We start from the raw sequence: 23,966 nt of genomic DNA on the forward strand, positions 1-23,966 counted from the left end.
TTAGGGATCATCCGATCTGCGTGATTCTTGCACCATGGCTTGCTCCCAATGGTACTAGTGAATGAACTGTCCTGACTACTGATTGGACGCCTCACGTGTCAATTAAAAGCTTTGGAACGTCCCCATGAAGGTGAGGACATTAGCCAAACTCATCTAATATTGTCCATTTTTCTGTGAGTATCGTGAAATTTTAGTAAAAGATATGAGAGAAAAGCATAGATACAACAGCCCATGGGTGCTTACATGCAGTGTTTTAAATATCAACGATATCGGCCGATATATCCCACGATATATCTTGTATCCCACTAGTGCGATACGAAACGCACAAGTAGGGCGATATATCCCACATGTTCGATTTGGTGAGGATTTTCGAATTTCAATCCTTTTATTTTCTGTAAATCATGTTAAATTAGTGTTAAATTGTTACAAATCCATGATTTTTCATGTTTTGCATGAAAAATCATGGATTGGGAGCTTCGATTTCGAGATTTGGAAGAGATGGGCTGAGTTGCGGAAAATTGAAAAAAAAATAATTCAAAATTTCCTAATTTCTTGCAAATCCTTTGCAATCTGTGTCCAAACATCAAATCAAACATGCATGTAACCTAATCTAGTGATTCTTCTTTTGCTTTTGAGCGTATTGCTTGTGTTTCCACACGCCTTCTTACATTTATAAATTATATGAATAGACATTGAATATACTTGTATCAATTCAGTTAGACAACACATAGATTAGGACGCCAATACAAAGAAAACCTATTATGTATACTTGTTTTTTGTAATGTTTTAATTTATAAATGTGTCTTGATGTCTTTTTTAACAATCACCGAAGTTTCATTGAAAGATTCGACCAATTTCCCAATGTTTCCCCATGTTTCCAACAACAGCGATACATTCCACGATACAATCGATATATCCCATGTGATAACCAATACGTATCCGTATCCCAAGAATGTGATACGTAATGCGATACCGATATTTTGAACACTGATTACATGTACTGATGAGTTTTCAAGTGGTCTACATATGGTCTTATTCTTTACATTCAACGCAAAGCCTTACCGTTATGCGGTCTATGTCACATGCATTCTGTTGGTCTTTGAGGATATTGTCAAAACCCAACTTTCTGGCATTGTACAGATGTTTGATCATATCTTCCATTCAAACTTGGATTGTATGTTGGTTTCCACATGTAGCTTTAGCCATGTATTCTCCTATTGCGCCGGAACTGTGGTTTGTCCTTTGGCCCATCAAGATTTTCTCTATCAAAGAAGAATGTAGCGCAAACTGTTTGTTCTTTCTTTAGTTGATTACTTTTGGGTTTGGATTCGCAGCAAGGTTAGCAAAGCTTGTCAGAGATGATGAGATGTCTGCACCATGTGGCACAACAGTTCTTTATCCGACTAGTGGTGGCAACATCCATTCCTTCAAAGCTGTAACACCCTGTGCTATCCTCGACATTCTATCACCCCCTTACTCTTCGGAGAGCGGGCGGCATTGCTCTTATTTCCGGAAATCTCCGAGAAGGGATCTTCCAGGTTAGCTTTTGCTTCCTAACTCATAACTATCACTTGTTTTGGTAAGCACCACGCACACGTTTGCATAGTGCTCCACATGCTTACCTGGCACATCTCTATGGGCACCCTAGCTGTGCATTAGGTCTGCCCAAGTGTATATTACTTGGCCCAAGATTCAGGTTCTTCCACTCACCAGGTGGGCCTTTATTGGGAAGCATGCCCATAATCTCCATTCTACTTATACGTGTGGCCCAACTGATGAGCAGTCTTTGCCTTTTTTCATTTTACTAGGCCATCTGCATGGTGGGGCATCAGGTAAGGTGGATGCCCCCCCCCCCCCCCCGCGTGCCCTAACACATGGCTGCTCATCACGGTGCGGGTGGGATTAGCAGATCTCCTATCATCAACAATCTGCTTATGGTTCTGAGGTGTCGAAAAACTCATATTGTTGTTGTTGCTGCTTCAGTTGACTTTGTCGAAGGTATTACCCAGCTGTGCGACGAGAACATCTCTGAAGTGGCTTGGTTAGAAGAGTATCAGCCCCCTGATAGCTTTGTTGTTCTGAGGGGGGTATACAGAGGTCCTGTCATTAGAAAATGATCAAACCACAGCTCAGTGCCAGCTCCAGTGATGGGCCCATGTGGTGTGCAATGTAGAATCACGTGGGGATGCAAATGCAACAAGGTAGATATTGGTAGTCAACTAAAAAAAGCTGCTCCAATCCATTGAGGGTAGATCCTTCTGTCCGTCCAATATTTGGGTTGTCGATAATTATGGGAATAATTATGGATATCAGTATGTAAGTTAGGCATTGGGTTTGTACATATATATTGGTAGGATTCTCCATGATTTAATGACCTCATTGCTTAACCAGTGAAAATGAGTTATGAGACTGCAACAACTCAGGCTCTTTTTAATTATCTTGGTTGGAGTTGATTTCTTCGCTAGATTATTGAAGCTGGTTGAGACCTCTTCGTCACCATTCAAAGCCTGTTTCTTGTTCTGACTGCACGGCTTGAAGCCATCAAATGCATCATTTCCTCCTAATGCGATCTTGTAACTTTAAGAGCAATCAAACAAACCGCCTCCATCCTTTCTTTATAGAAGAAAGTAGACAGATTTTGTCAAATTGAAGTTGGATGGGTGTCCAGGAAATAATGGAAATATCCTTTTTAAAAAAAAAAGAAAAAAAAAAGAAGTAAAGTAGACAGATTTTGTCAAATTGAAATTGGAGGGGTGTCCAAGAAATAATGGAAGTACATGGTGGGCCATGATGGCGCGCGTGGTATCATGCCAAGGGGTGAAACGCTGCCTGGGGTGGGATCCGGAATCCAGCTCCTGGGGGTGTTCAAACGACCGATATCACCTACTACCAACAGTCCATTTACAACATGCCCGTGGGGCCTACGTGATAGGACTAGCCTGCTTTCTGGTCCCGGGAATGCTCAATGTGCCGTACCTGATGGACGGTCTGGATCACACATTAGCGGCAGACATCCCTCAAAATCTTGAAAATTGTATGAAACTCCACAAGGGGGAGAAGAAAAGAAAAGAAAATGGGCAAAAGAACACGCTCCATCTAAAACGTCTTCTTTGGGGACGCTATTCAACTACATCCAGTGGTCAACTTAAACGAACGATTGGATTTTGTGTGGACCAAAGCGAAGGATGGCCTACTGCTTGCTAGGCCACGGTGATAAGATGCACACCCTAAAAAGTGGAGACTCTTCAACCGTACACATGGCATACTTGTACGACAATCCAGACTCCGAAATGCTGACCCACCCTAAAATTTACACATGAGAAGCTAATGTTAATCATCTGTTTTTACCTTTGACTTTAGGCTACTCGCTATTTTACTCATAACTATCCATTTCATAGCCATTGATTGGATGGTTATGTTTGCCTGATCTGTGTGATTTTAGAGAATGCTCCATCCATGATAAGACTCACAATTTTGATGGTCTGGATTGCTGCATCGCTATCCATTTCCTAACCATCCACCCGCCAACATGCTACTTGAGTAGGACATCAGCACCGTGAAACGGTAGCTCCCACCAGGAAGATTACCCATGTGGATAATCAAGCTGATCCAGTCACTAGGTGGGTCATACCTTTATGTTGAGCCAGCCAGTCGGTTGTTCATTGATTTTATTGGTGTGGCCCACCTGATGAGCGAACCATGTTCATGATGCGAACTAGTGCTCTGCACAAGCGGATGTTGGCTGGAAACATTTTACTGTACTACAAGCAGTGGTACCGTTGCCTGTAGGTAATCAGTTCTTCTTTCCTTAATATGTTCGTCCGGCCCATCAGCCCTATTTTTTTTGGTAAGATCTTTAACGCCCGTTCTAGGATTCCAATCCAACTCCCGCAAGCAGCTTCATAAGAATAGCTGTAGCTCACTTTGCAAGCGCCCTTGCCTCGCACGTGAAAATGAGTCGCATGTGAGTATCCTCACTGGTTAGAATCTACTATTCATCTAGATCAGGAACACAAGATCATCGGATGGGCTGTGCCGTTGATCAATTCCTCTCAACCGTCATTTATTTTGTACGCTTGTGACTCCCCTGATGATAACATAGGCTTGGTATTTCACACATGGCACCTCGCGAGCTGCTCTGATCTCTTACACGTATGAATCGTCTGCACGTGCGAGAGTTCAATTAGCATCATGCAGATTCTTAACTATTCTCTGAGTGACGAACTATCTGATTTGGTAAAACTCAAATTCCAAATTCACCATGTAATTCCGTCCGGTCATCGTGCTTTGTTGAAGTGGGGAATTGTTTGGTACTCTGGCTGCATATGAGCTTGATACGCAGGCACTCAAAAATTTGCAGACAAGGTACACCTTAACTCAAACTAAGCCAACTAAATTGTTGAAACCATTATACCTAAGTTACTTTCCCAAAATCAGGTTGGTCGAAGAATCGTAACCTCTGATCCCTGGGCAATTGTCTATTGAAATAGCGCCATTAAATATTTTCATTTTAACCGTCCATCAAATGTCATCCAATCAGGCATTCAGATAATAAAATAAAATAAATTGGTGGCTTATAACACATCTAAACTGATTAACTTGAATTATTTACTTCCATGTATGTAATAGATAAGTGACTGCGTATCATCCGTCACACTCTGCCGGAGTATCGAAGTTTTCTCTTTGTTACGCAAAGGAAAGCACTTCTCAGGTCCAAACTCTTCACTCCTCTATAGTCTCCGTTTCATCTTCTTTCTTCCTTCTTAATAGGCGATGTTTGTAATAGGCATATGGCGCGACGGACGCAGCATCATCTGAGAGAGCTAGGGTGCATCGCATGCGACGAACTATCGGAATTCGGAGCTGGCAAGGAAGGTTGGCTCGTCGACAACCCCTCCCTCCTCTCCGCTCTCGATTCACATTCCCTTGCCCTGGCCCGTGGCTCTCTCGTTCTCATCGTCTCCTGGAACGACGACGACGTTCACAGCTACGGTTCATCTGGCCCGATCAAGTTCCGCCCGTCTCTCTCCCCCACTGAAGGCGACATCACCGCCGTCGAATGGCTCATCTTCGAAGATCTCCGTGTCCTGGCCCTCGGTACATCCAACGGCTATCTCCTCCTCTACTCCTTAGGAGCCGAGCTGATCCACAAGCAGGTAAATCTACACGCTCAAATCCGGATCCAAATCGTCACATGAAAAGAAAATCGCCCCGCACGCAATCTCAACAAATTTGATCCTCGGGATCATTCCATGGGCTCGATTTCTCTGGTAGTTGCATTTTCAACTGGAGCCTACCAGATGAACGGTCTAGATTACGGTCCATTGATCTCAATCGCACCAATCACAAAATTCTGTTCTGGTATATGACATGCCAAAGAAGTTCCTGAAAAATAATAGAACTGAACTGTCAACTAAATGAATTATAATTATCTAACTCCGAACGATTAGAAATGTATTCCTACAAGAAAATAATATCAAAAAGGATTGGTATTTACGCTGACAGTGTCATTTATTTTAAAATAATGGAAAATGTGCGCCTGTGTTGAATATCTTTCTTGTGGTTTGATACATACATACATTAGTAAAATGTATTCTTTGCTATTTTCATTAGTTTGGATTGTCTTTCATAGTAATTTTTACTCTTAAGCACAGTTGCAGCACCGATTTCGTTAATTGGTGCACTGCAGTCATATTGTTCACATGGTGCAATGGTCCATGATCAAGACCGTTGATTGTTTTATTCCTACAAGGTATGGACTACTGCCTGAAAATTGCACGGATTGGACAATCCTATCTATCCAATTTGGAGGTCTTTTGCTGTTCAATGTTAACCATTCTAATATTCTGTCACACTATATGTTTGTTGCTCCTGACTATACAGCTAAGATTGTTCATTAGGTGAAAGTTTTTACCATCTGTTCATGGTGGGACTCATGTGATGAACGGTTGGGAAATTGGTGCACCATAAGGAAATTGGTCTTCTGCTCAGGTTAGGGTTTTGCTATTTTAATTAGTGATGTCTGATGAATCTTTGCACATGCAGATGATACATCCTGGATGTGTACTGAGGTTCAGAGTGCGTGCAGTTAAGAGTACTTTTACAGAAGATGCACCTACCGAGGAGGTCTGCGTTGTTATGCCTGGTGTAGTTGCACGTTTTGATGGCTCTGATGTTCAGGTGCATCCTGTTTCCTGGCGTGTCATTTGAATTGATGACAGCGAGGAAGTATTGTTCTTAATAATTCACAATGATCTTTGATATTTTCGTATGAAATGCACCCATTAAGTAGAAATAAGGGATATTTGAGTGTTCCTTATTTCCAAGGTAGCAGTGCCTCGTCTTTCACCAAAAAAAGAAAAAAGAAAAGTGGCAGTGCTTCAGAAACCAAGTGTCCTAAGAACACTTGGGTAGCCTTGCCAACGAGGTTTAAAATATCGTCAAAAACCAGTATGTTCCTCCCGATACGGAGCTGTTTTGTCCGTGAACAGTGTGGCTATATCAGCCGGAAACAACCCGATACAGGGGGACTCAGGGCGATATGGGGCTGTATTGGTGGTGAATGATATGATACCCGATATGTGGATTTGAAACCTTGAGTGCCAACCATGATTTGATGGTACAAACAGTCCCACTAAAATAATTATCCATTCTCTTTTTTGAGGGAATAACGCTTCAGTAAAAAAGAGAAAAATACAAGGGGGAATTGAGTCACATCCCTGCTTACCAGTTGACTTTTTTCATGAGACACCATTTTATGATATTTTGTCTTCTGAAGTTCTACAGAAGCCTAACTTGTCTTTACACCCTTGAGGTGTAGAACTTGCTCCAACGATGGTCTCAAGAATCACGTTCAAATCTGTGGGGGCAAAGATTTCAAAAGAGAGAAACAGAAGACTTGGGGAATTCTTACGGGAGAATACCTTATCAGCTGTGGAATGTTAGCAAGTTTGGGCCATGTGCTGATGCAGCAATTACTGGGATAATGCCTCCTCCACTAATGGAGATTCAGGTGAGATACCTTCTCTTGCATGTTGTCCAATGTACTCAATGTTATTGTAAACATATACCACACTCAGATGTTTCTGCTAATTTCCATGGACGCTTTCAACTTGAGCAGTATATGAGGGCCCATTTTGGTGTTTCCGCTTTTTGTGGTGGATGGATATGTCTGGTGCAAATTGAAATCTGTTCCAATTCAGCACTCTCCAGAAAGCAGATGATTTTGATTTGCAGTGGAAAAAAGGGAACTCACTTAATGTTTTGTTTTCCTGTGCTGTGTTAATGTGTATTGGATGATTTCTGCCCAGATCCTCCAACAGAAATGAATTTGGGGGCGCAATAAGTGGGCCCTGATATATTCCCTGTATTTATTGCTGAATGGTCTGAAATTTTGGATATCTTGTGCTATGTTGGAGTACCACTGAACTTCACTCTATAGTCCCATTGCTGCTGATTTTTTTAATGAGTATAATGGAATCCTTCTGAAGCTATTCTGGTATTTGAATTCAGCTGCTTTTATTGTTGGGCAGTCAAGACAACGTTATTATTGTGCGGTTACTGTTGGAGAGGATGCTGTGATTTCAGCGTACAGGTGACTGCAATTGTATTTGGCACATACAATCTAGTTTTTTCCTGCTCTTAATCTAGGTGTGCTGCCTGCCAGGAATATATGTTGTAGGGAGACAAGCATTGACCTTGGCCGGACGGGCATCACGATGACATGCCATGTTGGATTCCCTCCCTCATTTTTTAAAAACTAATAATAATGATAGTTCTCTTTTCATAATTTTTCCTCATTGAAGTAGAATTACAAAAAATAATCTTCCAAAAAAAAAGAAAGAAAAAAAGATGTAAAACTACAAAATGACAGTGGTGTTCAACTTGGGTGTCATCATAATGGCCTGTCAGATGCACTAATCTGTTGTTTCCCCTTGGGATATATTTGTCGTGGGCACCAAACATAGCCTCAGTATCTTTGTACCCAGTATTCTCACTTTTATTCCTTGCTTTAATTGCATCTATTCGCTGCTCTTTGATTTGGTTATTAACTGATGTTGTGTTCAATTCACAGGCTTTCAGAAGACAGGAACCGATCTTTAGTTGGAGCTATTCTGTCAAAAGTTGTGCCTGCAACATTTTCGACAATAGCATCTTTCTCCAAAATGATTTGGCGGAGTGAGCAACCCTCAAAAAAACAATCAGAAGCTAAGCCTCAGCCATTTGCTAAAGGTCAGAAGTCATTTTATGTAAATAATTTAATAATTCTCAACAATATTTTTCATTATTCTATACTAAAGTGTGAAGTCAGGGATATAATGTCCAGCATATCTATCTCTGCATAAGGTTCGTTGACCCACAAAATTTCATTAAGAAGTCAGTAACCTATTCAGAAATGTTAAGCAGGCAGAAATTCTGCAAAAATTGTCCGCCATTGCCTGCATTGTGAACCTGAAAATTGCATACTGTCTGGACTGACCTTGCGAATCAAGAATCTTGATTAATCTCTACCAGTGTTTTCGGTAACGCTCGTAGCATAGTTAAAATGTTATATAGCATATGCAGGTAGCGTGAGCTACGGGGCATGCAGCGTAGCGTAGTGTGTAGCGCAAGTAGTGTATGTTACCTGAAATCTCCTTTATTATTATTATTATTAAGTTTTTCTTCTAATGCTAGTTCAACACCTATTTTAAAATGGTGGCGACTCATCCCCATCACATGTGGCACTACATTAGATCAATCCGGATCATCCAAATTGTGGTCCATATTGTGGATAGAGCACTTAGCCACTTACATTAATCCGGACCATCCAAATTGTGGTCCATATTGTGAATTTGTGATGTTTCAATAAATAAAAAAAGCGGTCACATTTGGAGATGTCTGAAGGCAAAGAGACAGATTTTGCATGGAAATATGTGGTTGATGATCCAGATTCACAGTCAAGAACTCGTAGGAATTATGCATTTTGTAAATTTTATCATATTTTTTCTATTATTTTAATTAAAAACTATTTAGTCGTGTAGCTCATGCTACATGCTATAGAGGGCCAAACACTACGCTATGCGCCACACGCTATTTAAAACCCTGACCTCTACCCGCTTCGCCTGGATATTTTAGCAAATTATCAGCTGAAAGGGGTCCCTTCTACTGATGGATGATTTTTATTAATAGCTACTCTAGGGCTGTCAACAGGCTGTGATGAGGTCAGTTCTTACCCAGAGCTTGGGCAATTTGAATTCTGGGCATGAAATTTCAGCCTGGCCCTAGCTTGCATGCCAGAAAGTTGGGCCCAATCCCGACCCATGGAAGATGTAAATGGGCCTAGATTTATTCTTGGGCGAGGCTTTGAATAGAAAAATCTTATTACATTCAACCCTAGGCCTAGCCTGTTTATTTTTTGGGTCTGAAGATCAGGTCCGAGCCCATGGCCCTAAAAAGTAAACCCATTCCTAGCCCATCGCGGGTTTGGATTGAGAGCCTGATGGGTTGGTCCCTACCAGTGATGGCCCTAATTAATTCTAAATCAGCTAATTGTGCACCTCCTCGAGTAGGGATTTTATAATTAGAGGTACCTTAAGGGCCTGTTTGTTTTTGAGAATTACACTGCAAATAGGTGTAAATGAGTCATAATTACTTTAAAATGATGTTTGGAAAAGAGGGAAATACCTCTCCTAAATGCGCCTCGAAAAACTATGCATGCATGAAATGGACCAGGATTGCCTAGTGGTAAAATTTGTGGGTCCCACCATAATGTATGTGTCTGATCCACGTTGTCCATTCATTTTACTGTCTCATTTTAGGGCACGGCCCAAAAAATGAAGCAGATTGTAAGCTCAAGTGGACCACACCAGAGGAAACAAGGGGTGAGCTATAAAATGATGCATGAAATGAGCTTCAGATCTGCTCATGCCCTAAAATGAGCAGGTAAAACAGATGGACGGCATGGATCAGACATGCATACCAGTGGGCCCCACAAATTTTAGTGGATTTGTTTGATCTTTTCCTTGGTTTTAGCGTCACAGCTTCCAAACATGAGCAGCTGTCAACTTCAAGGGAAAGCAAATGAAATGAATTACAAGTGTAAAAAATAAATGCCTATTTACAGTGCAATCGAAAAAAAACAAACAGGCTGTAAAAGGTTTATTTTTCATTTCTAGAGCTTTGCTCATACGTCATACCACATGCGTGTAGAGCCCTGCCCATGCACTGGCAAGCAAATGTGCCAGTTTGAAGCATGTATGTCGAATCTGAGTTTTCTATCAGGTTGCTTGCACTAATTTGATCCTTTGGCTCAAAATTCATGCTATATCACTCATCAGGTGGGTCATAATGTAGAAAAGAAATGGGTAGCTAAATAAAAATTTCTGGACATTCTTTTTTCTTTGTAGTCTTGGTTGGTTTGCTCATGTGCAATAGAGACGAATAATTGCATCGGTTAGGAGTTAGTTGGTTCAAGTTGGATCTAAAAGGGCAACGGGAAGGCCCTAAAAGATGGGGGGTAGTAAGAAAAGAACTGGAGGACCTATGGTTTAATTGAGGATATGTTCTGTTATAGACTGGAATGGTTGAATATGATTTTTGTCGCTGACCCCAGTAAACCAGTTAGTTGGGATAAGTCTTAGGTTATGATGATTCTTTTTTCTTTTTACGTTGCGGCCTATTTGAGGAATTAAATGGCCTTTTTTTGGGGGCTCTAGCGATAATTTATTATAATAGGCCCAAGCCAAAAGAATACAAAAAACAAGGAAAAAGGGAAAAGGAAAAAAACTAAAATGAAAACTACCCTACTCCTTTACAAGCATTCGCCCTAGAGCCCTTTCGAAGACAAGCCCTTCTACTTTGATTTCGAAAGCACCCATTCTTCCTTTCCTCCCACACAGGCCAAATTCAACCCAACAAGTACAAATTCCATATAGCTTTCCTTTCCTTACCAATTCCTCCTCCATTCCCTGCTTGGAAGAAGCTTTCTGTAGATTTAGACATAACCCAATATATTCCAAATAATCTGAAGAATTTATTCCAAACTTCTCTCATAAAAGTGCAATGAAGAAAAAGATGATCCACCATCTCTTCATTCTGCATGCACATCAAACATATGTTCGGTAGCACCATTCTTCTCCTATGGAGATAATTAGCACCTTGTTCCTTACCACAAGCGAACCCAAAGCCGCTACTTTGGGAGGAGCCCTGTAACACCATCAGCGTCTGTATGACTAAAAACCCTCTCTGATGAAGACCCAAGTAGGAAATTATAGAATGATTTGATTGAGATTTAAAATTTTTTTTTTTCTTTCATCCGCTCCATAGAATCCCGTGCTCCCACTGCTGGTGATACCTTTAGAAGCATTCCTAACAATTTACTCATCGCTGCTTCTTCCTCTTCCAACAAATTTCTTCTAAATAGAGGGGCCTAAATCACTTCATTCCCTTATATAGAGTAACAACTAACAACCACAATATTTTGGTTCACTGCTATTCTAGCCAAACTAGGAAAATCTTCTCGAAAAGGATTGTCTCCCAACTAGATGTCAACCTAAAATCGGATACTCCTTCCATCTCCCAATGAGAAACCTACCCCTTCTATAAACGTCCTTCTCAAAGCTGCTTTTTCTTTCCATACCCTCGATGCTCTATATAAAATAGATGCTCTTATACCTTTACCCCCTTCCTCTAATCCATATTTCCTAGCTATAACCCGTTTCCACAGAAAACCTTCCTCCCCACCCAGATGCAAAAGCCATTTCCCCAAAAGTGTAGGATTCATCTATTCGAAACTTCTTGTGCCAGCTCCCCTCTCATAAAAAGGCGTGCACACCTCTCATTTCATTAGATGGAATTTTTGCTTCTCTTCTGCACCTTGCCAAAGAAAATCTCACATAATTTAATCCAGATGATTGACAACTTGTTTCAGACATCTAAATAAAAACATATAATAAACCGAGTCATTGGACTTATCAAAGTCAATCTTCCCTTTAAGGACAAATATCTTCTTTTCCAAACCAAGAGCTTCTTGTCAAATCTTTCTACCTCCTTATCCCACAAGGCTTAGACAGTTTTCATATGCCTAGTGGTAAGACTAAATAGGTTGAAGGAAAGGACCTTGGCCAACACCCACAACTACTCGCCAAATCTCCCTCCTCTTATTTAGATAAATGTATCCCCAATAATTCACATTTACTTATATTCACCCTCAATCTTGAGATCGCCTCAGAGCAAGAGATAATCTTCCTTAAATTGTCCACTTTTTGTACTTCCGCCTCACAAAATAGAATCATATCATCCACATATTGTAAGTGTGACACTCAGAATTCTAACTTATCCACTTTGAAACCTTCTATAAGTTTTCATTCCACACTTCTTTGAATCATACGACTTAAAGTCTCCATCGCTACTACAAATAAATATGGAGATAACGGGTCCCTTTTTCTCAAATCCCACGATGTTGAGAAATAACCTTTCGGAGAACCATTTACCAAAACCGATAATTTTGCCGACTTGACACATGTATGCATCCATCCCCATACCCCAAACGATCCAACATATAATCTAAAAATTCTCAATCCACATTGTCAAATGCCTTTTCTCAGTCCAGTTGATAAATCACCCATTTTTTTTTATTTTTCTTCTCTTCCTTATGTTGTGAATCTATGACTTCATGCACAAACAAAGCACTAATCACTATTTGCCGATCTGTTACAAAAAGCACCTTTCGATTTTGAAATTACCGTACTCAACACTGCCCGAAACCTTGAAGCCAATAACTTTGCTAAAATTTTATACGGACTACCCAACAAGCTAATGGTTTGAAATCCCTCAAGCTCCCCACCCCATATCTTTTTCAGAACCAAAGCAATGAACGTAGCACCCAATTCAACTGTTGTTTTTCTTATGTTATAAAACTCATTTATAAAAAACAATTAGACCTTCTTTAGTCATTTCCCAAAATTCTTGAAAAAAGCAATAGGAATTTGTCTGGACCTGGAGCTTTATCCTTTCGTAACTCATCAATTGCATGTTCAATTTCCTCTTCTGAAAAATGCTTCTCCAATCCTTCCGCCTATTCTCTTGGAATTGCCTCAAAGAAAAGATTATCTATTTTCAGACTAGACCACTCTTCTCCCACAAGAAGATTTTTATAAAATTTTACTATAGCATTTCACATCTTTGTTTTTTAATTTTTTTTCTTTGCCCTCTCTCCCTCCACTTCTACACTCTTGATTTTATTTACTCTTGCCTGAGCACTAGCCATTGCATGAAAAAAATCTAGTGTTTCTGACCTCCTCCTTGATCCAAAACGCGCCTGATCTTTTTCTCCATTTAATATCATCTTCCCTTAGCATTGCATTATATTTAGCATTGTTGACCTCTCGCCAAGCTAACTCCTCTTTTGACAATTTTGACCTCTCATCTTTAATATTTAAAGCTTGAATTTCCTGCAACAATGTAGACAACTCTATCTCTCTCTCTCTCTCTCTCTCTCTCTTTGTGTGTGTGTGTGTGTATATAACCATGCAACTTTTGACATAAAGAGGAACCTGCATAGCCCTGATCCTTTATTGATGCCCACCAATTCTTAATCAGATCATTAAAATCTTCAATCATAAACCATGCCAAGTCCAACCTAAACGGACGCAGCCCCCAATCAAACACTAGTCTAGGGAGACCCCTTTGGTGTACTAGCTGATTATACACTGCCCCCTTTTTTGTTTAGAGCCCCCAATTTCTTTGGAGTGGGTGATTGTTGATGTGGATGGTGTTATCAACAATTATATTTCCAGCCTGGGTGAGGGTACAGATTCATCCAAGAGGGAGGCAGAATCTCTCTTGGGAGATCATTCGGCCAGGGTGTCCTTATGAGTTTAAAGTAGGAAGCCTGTTGTGGAGCAGTGGAGAATGGCTTTTCTTTGAAAGTAGATTAGAGATTTCTTTTATACCTTGTTTTCTCCTTTGATTGTATTATTGGCAATGGTGTGATTGTGGTTGGTAGAAGTGGGTGAATTGTCTTTTTTCTTCTATTGGGCAATCCTGCCCTTTTTTTGTAAATCTCTGTTTTGGGAGCTTCCCTTGTTAGCTTGAGATATCAAGAGAGAAATGCTAATAACCAACTTGCACATAATAATTCTATGAAAATACCTCATGGTTCATGTATGAACAAGTTGTACAAAACAGTTACGTAATAGGCCAGCACCATTACATATATAGGTCCCCTTTTAGTGGCTACTTTTCATTCTTCCATTTTCCCTTCTCCTTTTGACATTTTTTTTCTTCTTGATATTATTTTTAACCCATATTTGACCAGATTTGTGCAATTTTCGAAGATTAAAACATAAAATTTAAGCCATTTTTAAATAATTGAAGATCTGGGACTAAATTTGGGAAAATTGAAAAAATAGGTAAAAGTTCCTTTTATTCTTTTTATTTTTTTTTCTTACTGTAAATGTATTGATTCAACATTACTTCCAAATCAACCAAATCTTGCTAGATTTGTGTTAAATTTGGCCATGTTTGTATAATTTTCATTTTAATTTTTTTTTGCTGGTTTTTATATAATTTCCAACAAATTTCAAAATTTCTTTTATTTTTTTATAAAATATTCGGATTGTAGATTGTTCAAATACACGGATAAAGTTTAGATCTACACATGCCTGCACTAAATCAGTGTTTGTCATCTCATTTTCTATTTTTTGGCATTTTTGGTAAATTCGGATCATTTTTGGGATGAATAGTGATGTCTTCCTAAATTGGCCTGATACTATTCATTTGGATTTAATCTTAGTTTTTTCGTCAAATTTCTTGACAAAAATGGTGTTAAATGGTTACGGATATGCATTAGTGGGATTAGTTCCACAGATTGCATGAATTTCAGACAATTTTAAGGGCATTCAAGTGTAAATTGGCCCGATACTATTCATTCAAAATTAATTAATTAATTAATTTTTTTCTCAAGTTTATGTTGAATTGTTGATATTAGATATGTAGAATATTAAATATAGGAGTTTTGAAGTTAGTCGAAGCTTCTCAGGGTAATAATATCATCAGACAACCCTAGATGCAATCTTACTAAAAATGGCCCATTACACCACCATAAGCATGTTTAAAACCAGAAAAGAATATATATTTGGTATCCTATATATATATATATTCTAAGTATTTTTTTCATGTTTTTTTTTTTTTTTCTTTAAAAAAATTTGACCATTACAAAATGGTCCAACAGCTGGCCATTATGCCAGCTATTATTGTTATTGAATACCTTGCACTTACGGAAGGTATCTGGATTCTGGTATGAGTCTAGGACAGATCCTAAAAATGAAGGCATTTGGAGTATGATATCCATCTAGTTAGTGGCCTGTGAAAAGAAAGCTTAGAGCATAGTTACATACATGAAATGTAAGATATGAGGCGGATTCTGCCAATACAAGCATATCGCCCAATTTCAAAAATTTACCCCAGTTTTCCTCTCATTTTCTACTTATTCATTTCAACCATTGGGAGAGCTTACAAACTCATTTTACACTAGATCTATGCCACATTTTGGGATCAGAACACGAGATTTGAGTGGGATTTGATGATTGAAGCAAAATGGACCATTTTCGGAAACATTAGGAGTATTTATTTATTTATTTATTTTTTCATTTTTTTCATCATCATTTCGTCGTAGTTCAATGTAATGGGCGCTAATCCTGCAATCATGTTTGACTCGTGTTAAATTCGTATATTTGGTTGAGATTTAGTGGGTTTGGCCGATAGACAACACTTCTATCAAAGAATGGTATAACACGCTATTGTATGTGTTAAAAACATGATACATTTTGGTGTGTTAGATCTTTTCCTGTCTTCTTGATAATTTTTCAAAACCTTTAGTGACTAAATAAATTTTGGCCAATATGCCCCAAAAAAATGATGTGATACCGGTCTGATGGTCCGATATGCCCCGTGCTCCATGGTTTTTGGGCCTAACTGATATGCCCTCCACTTCCAATATTAAGAAACTTGGATTTGGGTGTAGGAGTGGAGAAGTGTTTTCTTCAAAATGTCAGCAAGTAGAAATGGTTGGCAAGAGGGAGCGGGAATGTGAACCTTAAGCATGAGTTAATGTGGGCGTGGCATCAAGTGGAAGGCTTGTGCAACTGAGTGTTAGAGAAAAAGCATAGAACTTAGCTGCTATTATGAAATTAGCATTTTCTATTATGAAATCAATATTACCATAGGTGACAAGACTGATGATGATAGGTCAGATGATGCAGGACATGAAAATTAAATATGATATGCGAGATTTCAGGCTTAAGATCACGTTAGTTCAGAAACAATTACATAAATTCCATATCCCACATGAAAGTCCAAACATTCAATTAAGGGGAATCTATGCGGGTCTAGGCCTACATATGATAGGGCTGGATCAATAAAAATTATGAACCAAACGATACTCAAAGATAAGAAATAATCATCCACACATGCGTAGTAATCAGTCCCTAATCCAAGGGATTCACTAATTTCAAATCAAGGAACCCTAGGGTAAGAAAAGGGGCATAAAATTGGAGATTTGAGTAATTTAGGGTTAGGTTTAGGGATTTTGGGTGAAAGCGGAGTGAAAGAGAGGAGAGAGACGAAACAGAGAAGTACCGCACGCGTGGACAATAACAATGGCCCAGACGCACGTGCGTGTGATCCTAGCCGCACGTGTGTGGGGCCCACTATTCAGATAAAGGCCACCTTGGCCCTGGTCGGCCAGGGAAGGACTCCAAAACCTCCAAATTTCAGCTCGATCCGATGTACGGTTTGTGCGTGGTGCTCCGCCGAAGTTTCAGCCCTCCTGTAGGGCCAAATTTTGAAATTCTGATGTGGGGAGGAGAATTGTTGCAATAGATGATTGATTCGAAGTGTAGATGATGAGGTGAGATGAGAAGAAGGAATGATAGAAGATGGGTAGTAGAGATGGCGATGGATAGGGCGAATCGGGATAGATGTGGCTTCGTACCACGGTAGTTAACCCTTCGATGAAAGGAGGACTTCGCACCCAATTGGGCTTCACAAAACAGAGAGTAGGAAAATGCAGAATTTTTATTAATCTTCAATCAATTAAAAAAAGCTACAAGGGGTGCCTATTTATAAGAAAACCCTATACCCCAAAACTCGCGTCATGTGTACAACCTATTACTTGGCGATGAAGTAAACTAAAATAAAAACTAATCAAAGAAATCTAAAGCGTCCATGATGTTCTAAATAACATTAATAAGCAAAACCTAAAATATGAAATCAATTTGATTAGTGGGCCACGATCATGAGATCCCATGATGGGCTTTTCTTGACTAACAGGCCCACTTTTTTGAATTAAAACTTCGACTTCTAGGTAGGAGGCCCTCCTTGGACGTCGTCATCGATCCAGATTGACGGTGGGGCCCTCCTGGCGTATGTGCATAGGGGGGCGGCGTGAGTGCACGTGTGTGCGTGATGTCCTCATCAATTCTCTCCGGCTACGAAGATTTCACCACTGGCGAAATAAAACTCTTTAACTGCTCCAAGATGTTAGGATCAAGTCTCTGAAGCTCCTTCTCAGTGGGCCACGTGCTGTCTGAAGATGGGCGTGACTTCCATTTAAATAGGTACTTCTGAAACCCGCTGTCCGACGTTGAAACTATATAATGGTCCAGGATATCCTCTTTTTCCTTTTGGGTGTGTGAAGGTTATGTATGGGAGGTAGAGGCTGGAAAAATGGGTCGGGAAGGATAGGTATGGGAGATAGAGGCTGGGAAGATGGGTCTGGACGGGTAGGTATGAGAGGTAGAGGCTGGGAAAATGGGTTGGGAAGGGTAAGTATGAGACGTAAAGGCTGGAAAAATGGGTCGGGACGGGTAGGTATGAGAGGTAGAGGCTGGGAAAATGGGTTGGGACGGGTAGGTCTGAGACGTAGAGGTTGGAAAAATGGGTCGGGAAGGGTCGGTATGGGAGGTAGAGGCCGGGAAGAAAGGTCAAGAAGAGTGGGTGTGGGAGGTAGAGGCTAGGAAAATGGGTCGGGAAGGGGCCATTGTTCAAGGGATAAATATGGGGAATGAGGACAGGTAGGTGAAGGTCCGGACAAAGTATTAGTGGTCCCCTGAAAAGTAACTAGATCCTCCACGTTGAATGTAAAACTAATTCCCATAGAAGGTGGAAGATCTACCTCATACGCATTGAGACCGTTTCGTTTTATAATTTTGAAGGGTCCAGCACTACGCGCGTGTAACTTACGAACGGCCCCCAGAGGGTACCATTCGGGCTAGATGCGGACTATCACAGAGTCCCCAATATTGAATTCTTTGAAACATTTATATTAGTTTGCAGAAAATTTGTAATGTTCATTACTAGTAGTGATCTTCTGCCTGATTTCTTAATGCCATGAATGAATGTGATGCGCAAAAGACTCCGTAGGCTTTGACACCCTATGAGACGGTGACATAGGGACAAGATCAATAGGTTTCCCAGGTTTATAAACAGTAACGACTTCGTAAGGACCGAGACCTGTGGACGTATCGATAGAACTATTAAACGCAAACTCAGCCGTAGGTATTACGGTGTCCCATGTTCTGGTGTGCTCTATATCCTTCCTAGGGGGAGACTCATCCGGTAGATCATCAGGAAAGACATCACGTAACTCATCTATTATTGGAATGGCCTCAGTGGGTAACTCTACACTAGCGTCTGGTGCACTCTCTCCAGCCACAAGGCCGCACGTGTCATACCCCTCAAAATAGTGGTCTTGATGTCTCTCATGGGGTGGCTGCACGGGTGCACACCTATAATTAATTACCAACTCCATTTATTGGTCTATCCACTGGGCCACCTGCCTGAGATGGGACATCTACCCCAATGGTGGGGTTTGTCCTGGCGATGGTCTTTAGTTGGGTAATGCACACATCAAGCTGTTTTAAGTATTGGTTTATTTCTAAGCGCTTAATCATAAACTCCAACTTTTGGGACAGTTTGTTTAGTGACTTTTGCAATTGTTCCATGTTTAGTGTAGGGTGCCAACCAAAATTCAGCAATATAGTTGTCAAAATGTAAGATTATTTATTTATTTATTTATTTAATTTTTTAAAAAAGAAACAACCTAGTTTCTAAAAACGAAAAAGGTAAGTTTTTAAAACAAGTTAGGAAAGTTTCTAAAAAAAAGCAACCTGGTTTCTAAAAACGAAAAAGGAAAGTTTCTAAGAAAAACAAATTAGGAAAGTGTCTATAAAAAAAACAAATTAGGAAAGTTTCTAAAAAAACAAATTAGGAAGTTTCTAAAGAAAAGCAACCTAGTTTCTAAAAACGAAAAAGGAAAGTTTTTAAAAACAAATTAGGAAAGTTTCTAAAGAAACAAATTAGGAAAGCTTCTAAAAAAAACAAATTAGAAAAGTTTCTAAAAAAAACAACCTAGTTTCTAAAGAAAAAGAAAAAGGAAAGTTTCTAAAAATAGAAAGTAAGTTAGTTTCTAAAAAAAAAAAAGGAAAGTAAACTAGTTTCTAAAAAAGAAAAGGAAAGAAAATTAGTTTCTAAAAACAGATTAAGAAAGTTTCTAAAAAATTAGTTTCTAAAAAATAGAAAAGGAAATTTTTTAAACCTAGAAATAGAAAACTAAGTTAATTTCTAAAATAATTCAAATAAGGGGATAACAGAAAATTTCAACAGCTTATGTCAGGGTTTATGGACCTCTAAATAGCCATATATGATGAGAATTGATGCTTAATGGCCATAAATAACTAAACCCTAAACATGTAATGCATTCCCCTATAGGAACCCTAAGCTCTGATACCAAATTTGATGCAGGACATGAAAATTAAATATGATATGCGAGATTTTAGGCTTAAGATCACGTTAGTTCAGAAACAATTACACAAATTCCACATCCCACATGAAAGTACAAACATTCAATTAAGGGGAGTCTATGTAGGTCTAGGCCTACACATGATAGGGCTGGATCAATAAAAATTATGAATCAAACGATATTCAAAGATAAGAAATAATCATCCACACATGCGTAGTAATCAGTCCCTAATCCAAGGGATTCACCAATTTCAAATCAAGGAACCCTAGGGTAAGAAAATGGGCATAAAATTGGAGATTTGAGTAATTTAGGGTTAAGTTTAGGGATTTTGGGTGAAAGCGGAGTGAAAGAGAGGAGAGAGACGAACCAGAGAAGTACCGTACGTGTGGACAACAACAATGGCCCATTCGCACGTGCGTGTGATCCCATTCGCATGTTTGTGGGGCCTACTATTCAGACAAAGGCCACCTTGGCCCTGGTCGGCCAGGGAAGGACTCCAAAACCCCCAAATCTCAGCTCAATCCGATGTACGGTTTGTGCGTGGTGCTCCGCAGAAGTTTCAGCCCTCCTGGAGGGCCAGATTCTGAAATTCTGATGTGGGGAAGAGAATTGTTGCAATAGATGATTGATTCGAAGTGTAGATGATGAGGTGAGATGAGAAGTAAGGGATGATAGAAGATGGGTAGTAGAGATGGTGATGGATAGGGCGAATCGGGATAGATGTGGCTTCGCACCACGGTAGTTAACCCTTCGATGAAGGGAGGGCTTCGCACCCAATTAGGCTTCACAACTCGGAGAGTAGGAAAACGCAGAATTTTTATTAATCTTCAATCAATTAAAAAAAAGCTACAAGGGGTGCCTATTTATAAGAAAACCCTATACCCCAAAACTCGCGCCATGTGCGCAACCTATTACTTGGCGATGAAGTAAACTAAAATAAAAACTAATTAAAGAAATTTAAAGCGTCCATAATGTTCTAAATAACATTAATAAGCAAAACCTAAAATATGAAATCAATTTGACTAGTGGGCTACGATCATGAGATCCCATGATGGGCTTTTCTTGACTAACGGACCCATTCTTTTGAATCAAAACTTCGACTTTTAGGTAGGAGGCTCTCCCTGGACGTCGTCATCGATCCAGATCGACGGTGGGGCCCTCCTTCTGGCGTACGTGCATAGGGGAGGCGGCGTGAGTGCGCGTGATGTCCCCATCATCAGAATTCATGTTTAGTTGTATGCATGTATTCTATTATTTTTGCATGTACGGTACATTATTCATGTTTCTTGTTGCGAGAAGTGACTCAAACATCATATTATCATAGTCTTGTTCCAACTGTGCGTCAGCTTTACAATCATGTTTCACCAATCAATGTTATATATGTCACTATCCGGAGTTAGTGAAAAGCCTCTATATCCCTCATCATCTTGATCCAAGTACATAGATCTTCCTCTCATCCTCTTTTCATGCCCTTCAAACATTATCAGTATTTCCCTGCTTGCTGGAGCTGTCTCTGGTCTTCTTTGCACCTAACCAAACCATTTAAATGCTCTCTCCATTATTTTATGTCCCAGGCTGCTTCAGATGACCTCATTTATAATTTTATTCTTCTAAGTCTTCCATACATCCATATCAACATCCTCGTCTCTGTAATGCTCAATATCTGCTTGTGCTTCCTTCCAATGCTGCCCCATATAGCATAGCTGGTCAAATGGCCATCTACAAAAAAAATCCCTTTAGTTTCATAGGTGTGCGATGATCATGCTACACCACTTTATCCATTCATTTCTAATTTTATTGGAAACATCCTCACTTATCTCACCATCATTTTGATAATAGAACCAAGATAATGAAACAAATTGGTTTGAGCAATCTCTTGGTCTCGATTGTATAATTGTTCCTACTGAAGTTGCATTCAAACAGTCTTGGTTCTGCTAATTTTAAAGCCTCCAGATTCTGGAGCCCTCATCCAATCTAAAATTTAGCATTTCTCTCCTCTACTCTCACAAACCAACACCACATCTTGCTCATTCAACATACACCAAGGGACTTCCTTAGCGGGTAGTTCATCTAGAACAAGTGCAGAAGGTAAAGGCTAATAGCTGAGCCTTGGTAGAGACCTAGATCCTCCAATACTGGGTAGTCATGGGTCTCACCCCCAGCTGTTCTCGCTCTTGTAACGGGACAATTGTACCCTGGTTTTAAATCCCAGTTTTGGTCTTCAACTCGTTTTGGACCAAAACCAAGTTGACTTGGTTTGGCCTGCCTTTGATGAGTTGAAGCCTAAACCAGGCTGAAAAATTGTCTCAAGTAGATTTTTTTTTTTCCAGTTGTTCATCTCTCTGACACGAATCCGAACTTTATTTATTTATTTCAATACCTGTGTTTCTTGTCTTAGTCTTTGCTGTTCCACCACTCTCTCCTAGAGCTTCATCACGTGACTAAGATTTATTAAAGAAAAAAAAAAGCATTGCAAAGTCTTTCAGAACTCATTCCCATGCCACATGGGTACCAGGTTTCAGTTTCTGTTCACTGTGCTTTGATTTTTAGGTCCATTTACTGAATGAAGTTAATTGTCAATGGCAACTTCTATGGTGCTGTTTCCTATGATGAGAAGTTGCCTGTGGGAGCAGAAGATTGCAATTTGCTCAACAATTCATAACATCCTAGTGCAATAGTTGATAATGAAATGTAAATCAGGCCCTTGGTTTTTTCCACAGGGTGAGAAGCTCGGAGCTGATCTACATATTTTTCTGCCTGTATTTAAACAATTTCGACAGTAAAACTCATCAATAGGAAATGTTCCTAGTATTCTGTTAACCTGAAATTTCAACTATAATTTCTGCGATTGAAATCCTTCAACTGATTTCTTGCTGATATAATTGTGGCAGCATCTCCTCTGACATGTTTGAAAGATCACCCCAGGAAGGGAGAGAAACTCACCCTATCTCCAAGTGGTACACTGGCTGCTATAACTGATTCGCTTGGTCGCATTTTGCTCCTGGATACACAGGCACTTGTTGTCGTGCGACTATGGAAGGTTTGTACTCAGTATCCAAGGAATCGAATCATATCTGAAACGATCCTTTATTTATTTATTTTTCTGGCTGACGTTGTATTTGATTATCCTGCTTTCAGGGATACCGTGATGCGTGCTGCCTTTTCATGGAGATGCTCGTTGACCAAAATACAACAACATCAAGTACACCCTACTATGAACAATCGAAGAGCGATTATTGCTTATGCCTAGCCATCCATGCTCCTCGAAAAGGCATAGTTGAGGTACTTCTCAGTCTCTTACACTGGTATCTTGATGTTGCCTGATTTTTGCACATTACTTTTTATGTTGATTGCAATATTATACCAGTACCAACCCATTTTGTTAAAACTGAAAAGCATGTTTTAAATTTAATGTTATGAAAAAGTCAAGTGGTAGGTAGATTAAAAAGAATAGAAGATGTCCATATAATGATTAGTCATCTGTTTAGCATCCTACATTATCTGCCCATTGGCCTTGTTGTGGTCCATAAAATCTTACCAAAGGTTCTGGTTTTGACAGAGAAGTAAAATTTTCTTTTAAGTTTCTCTTAATAATAATAATTATTATTATTTGGTTAGGACTTAGGAGTAGGCAGATTCTTAATATGTGCTTGTTGCTAATTCCGTTGAGGCTCATAGTCATGCTCGTATGGAGACTGTTGTTGGTCGATACTGAAAATGGTATCTATGTCATATCTATACTACATAAGAAGGTATTGTTGATCTTTAGGGTTAAATGCCCACCATGTCCTGCAAGTGCACTCTTGAAAAAGAAAGAGAGTTGTGTAAGGAAGTGCGGAAGAGTGAGCCCTCAAGATCTGACGGTCTACACGATATGGAAGCTCTACAAAGCCGATGATGAACGGTCCAGATCTAGCAGTCTGCCTAACCACTACTGGAGCAGATATGTCTAATCACCCCTTTGATTCTACAGTATAGATGGTCCCGGATTACGATCTATGGCTTAGATCGTCCCAAGGACAAGCTAAATGGACAAATTAATATATACCACTATTCCTCTTCTTACTCTTGTTATTCCTTAATTATTTTCCATGAGAGAGCCTTATCATATTTATAGGAAAGGATGGGAGTTTGGATGAGACCAGAAGTTATCTGGTCTTATCTCTATCTCTCCATCTAAATC

The 23,966-nt window shown here is 39.7% G+C and overlaps 1 protein-coding gene across 3 annotated transcripts in view; it reads left to right on the forward strand.

Annotated features, from left to right (window-relative positions):
• LOC131240986 (uncharacterized) overlaps positions 1–23,966 on the forward strand; it is a 57,534-nt gene that overhangs the window by 19,769 nt on the left and 13,799 nt on the right. For 2 of the 3 annotated variants that reach the window (XM_058239573.1, XM_058239572.1), the window contains 8 exons: positions 1,335–1,538; positions 4,771–5,156; positions 6,046–6,180; positions 6,821–7,012; positions 7,533–7,594; positions 8,075–8,232; positions 22,675–22,823; positions 22,922–23,065. In XM_058239573.1, coding sequence (XP_058095556.1) covers positions 1,335–1,538; positions 4,771–5,156; positions 6,046–6,180; positions 6,821–7,012; positions 7,533–7,594; positions 8,075–8,232; positions 22,675–22,823; positions 22,922–23,065 — 1,430 coding nt within the window. Of the gene's footprint in view, positions 1–1,334; positions 1,539–4,579; positions 4,712–4,770; positions 5,157–6,045; positions 6,181–6,820; positions 7,013–7,532; positions 7,595–8,074; positions 8,233–22,674; positions 22,824–22,921; positions 23,066–23,966 lie in introns of those variants that run through there. The other variant, XM_058239574.1, reaches the window with a different exon arrangement.

The sequence above is a fragment of the Magnolia sinica genome, chromosome 3 (genome assembly GCF_029962835.1).
Source record: "Magnolia sinica isolate HGM2019 chromosome 3, MsV1, whole genome shotgun sequence".
NCBI classification, from domain to species: domain Eukaryota; kingdom Viridiplantae; phylum Streptophyta; class Magnoliopsida; order Magnoliales; family Magnoliaceae; genus Magnolia; species Magnolia sinica.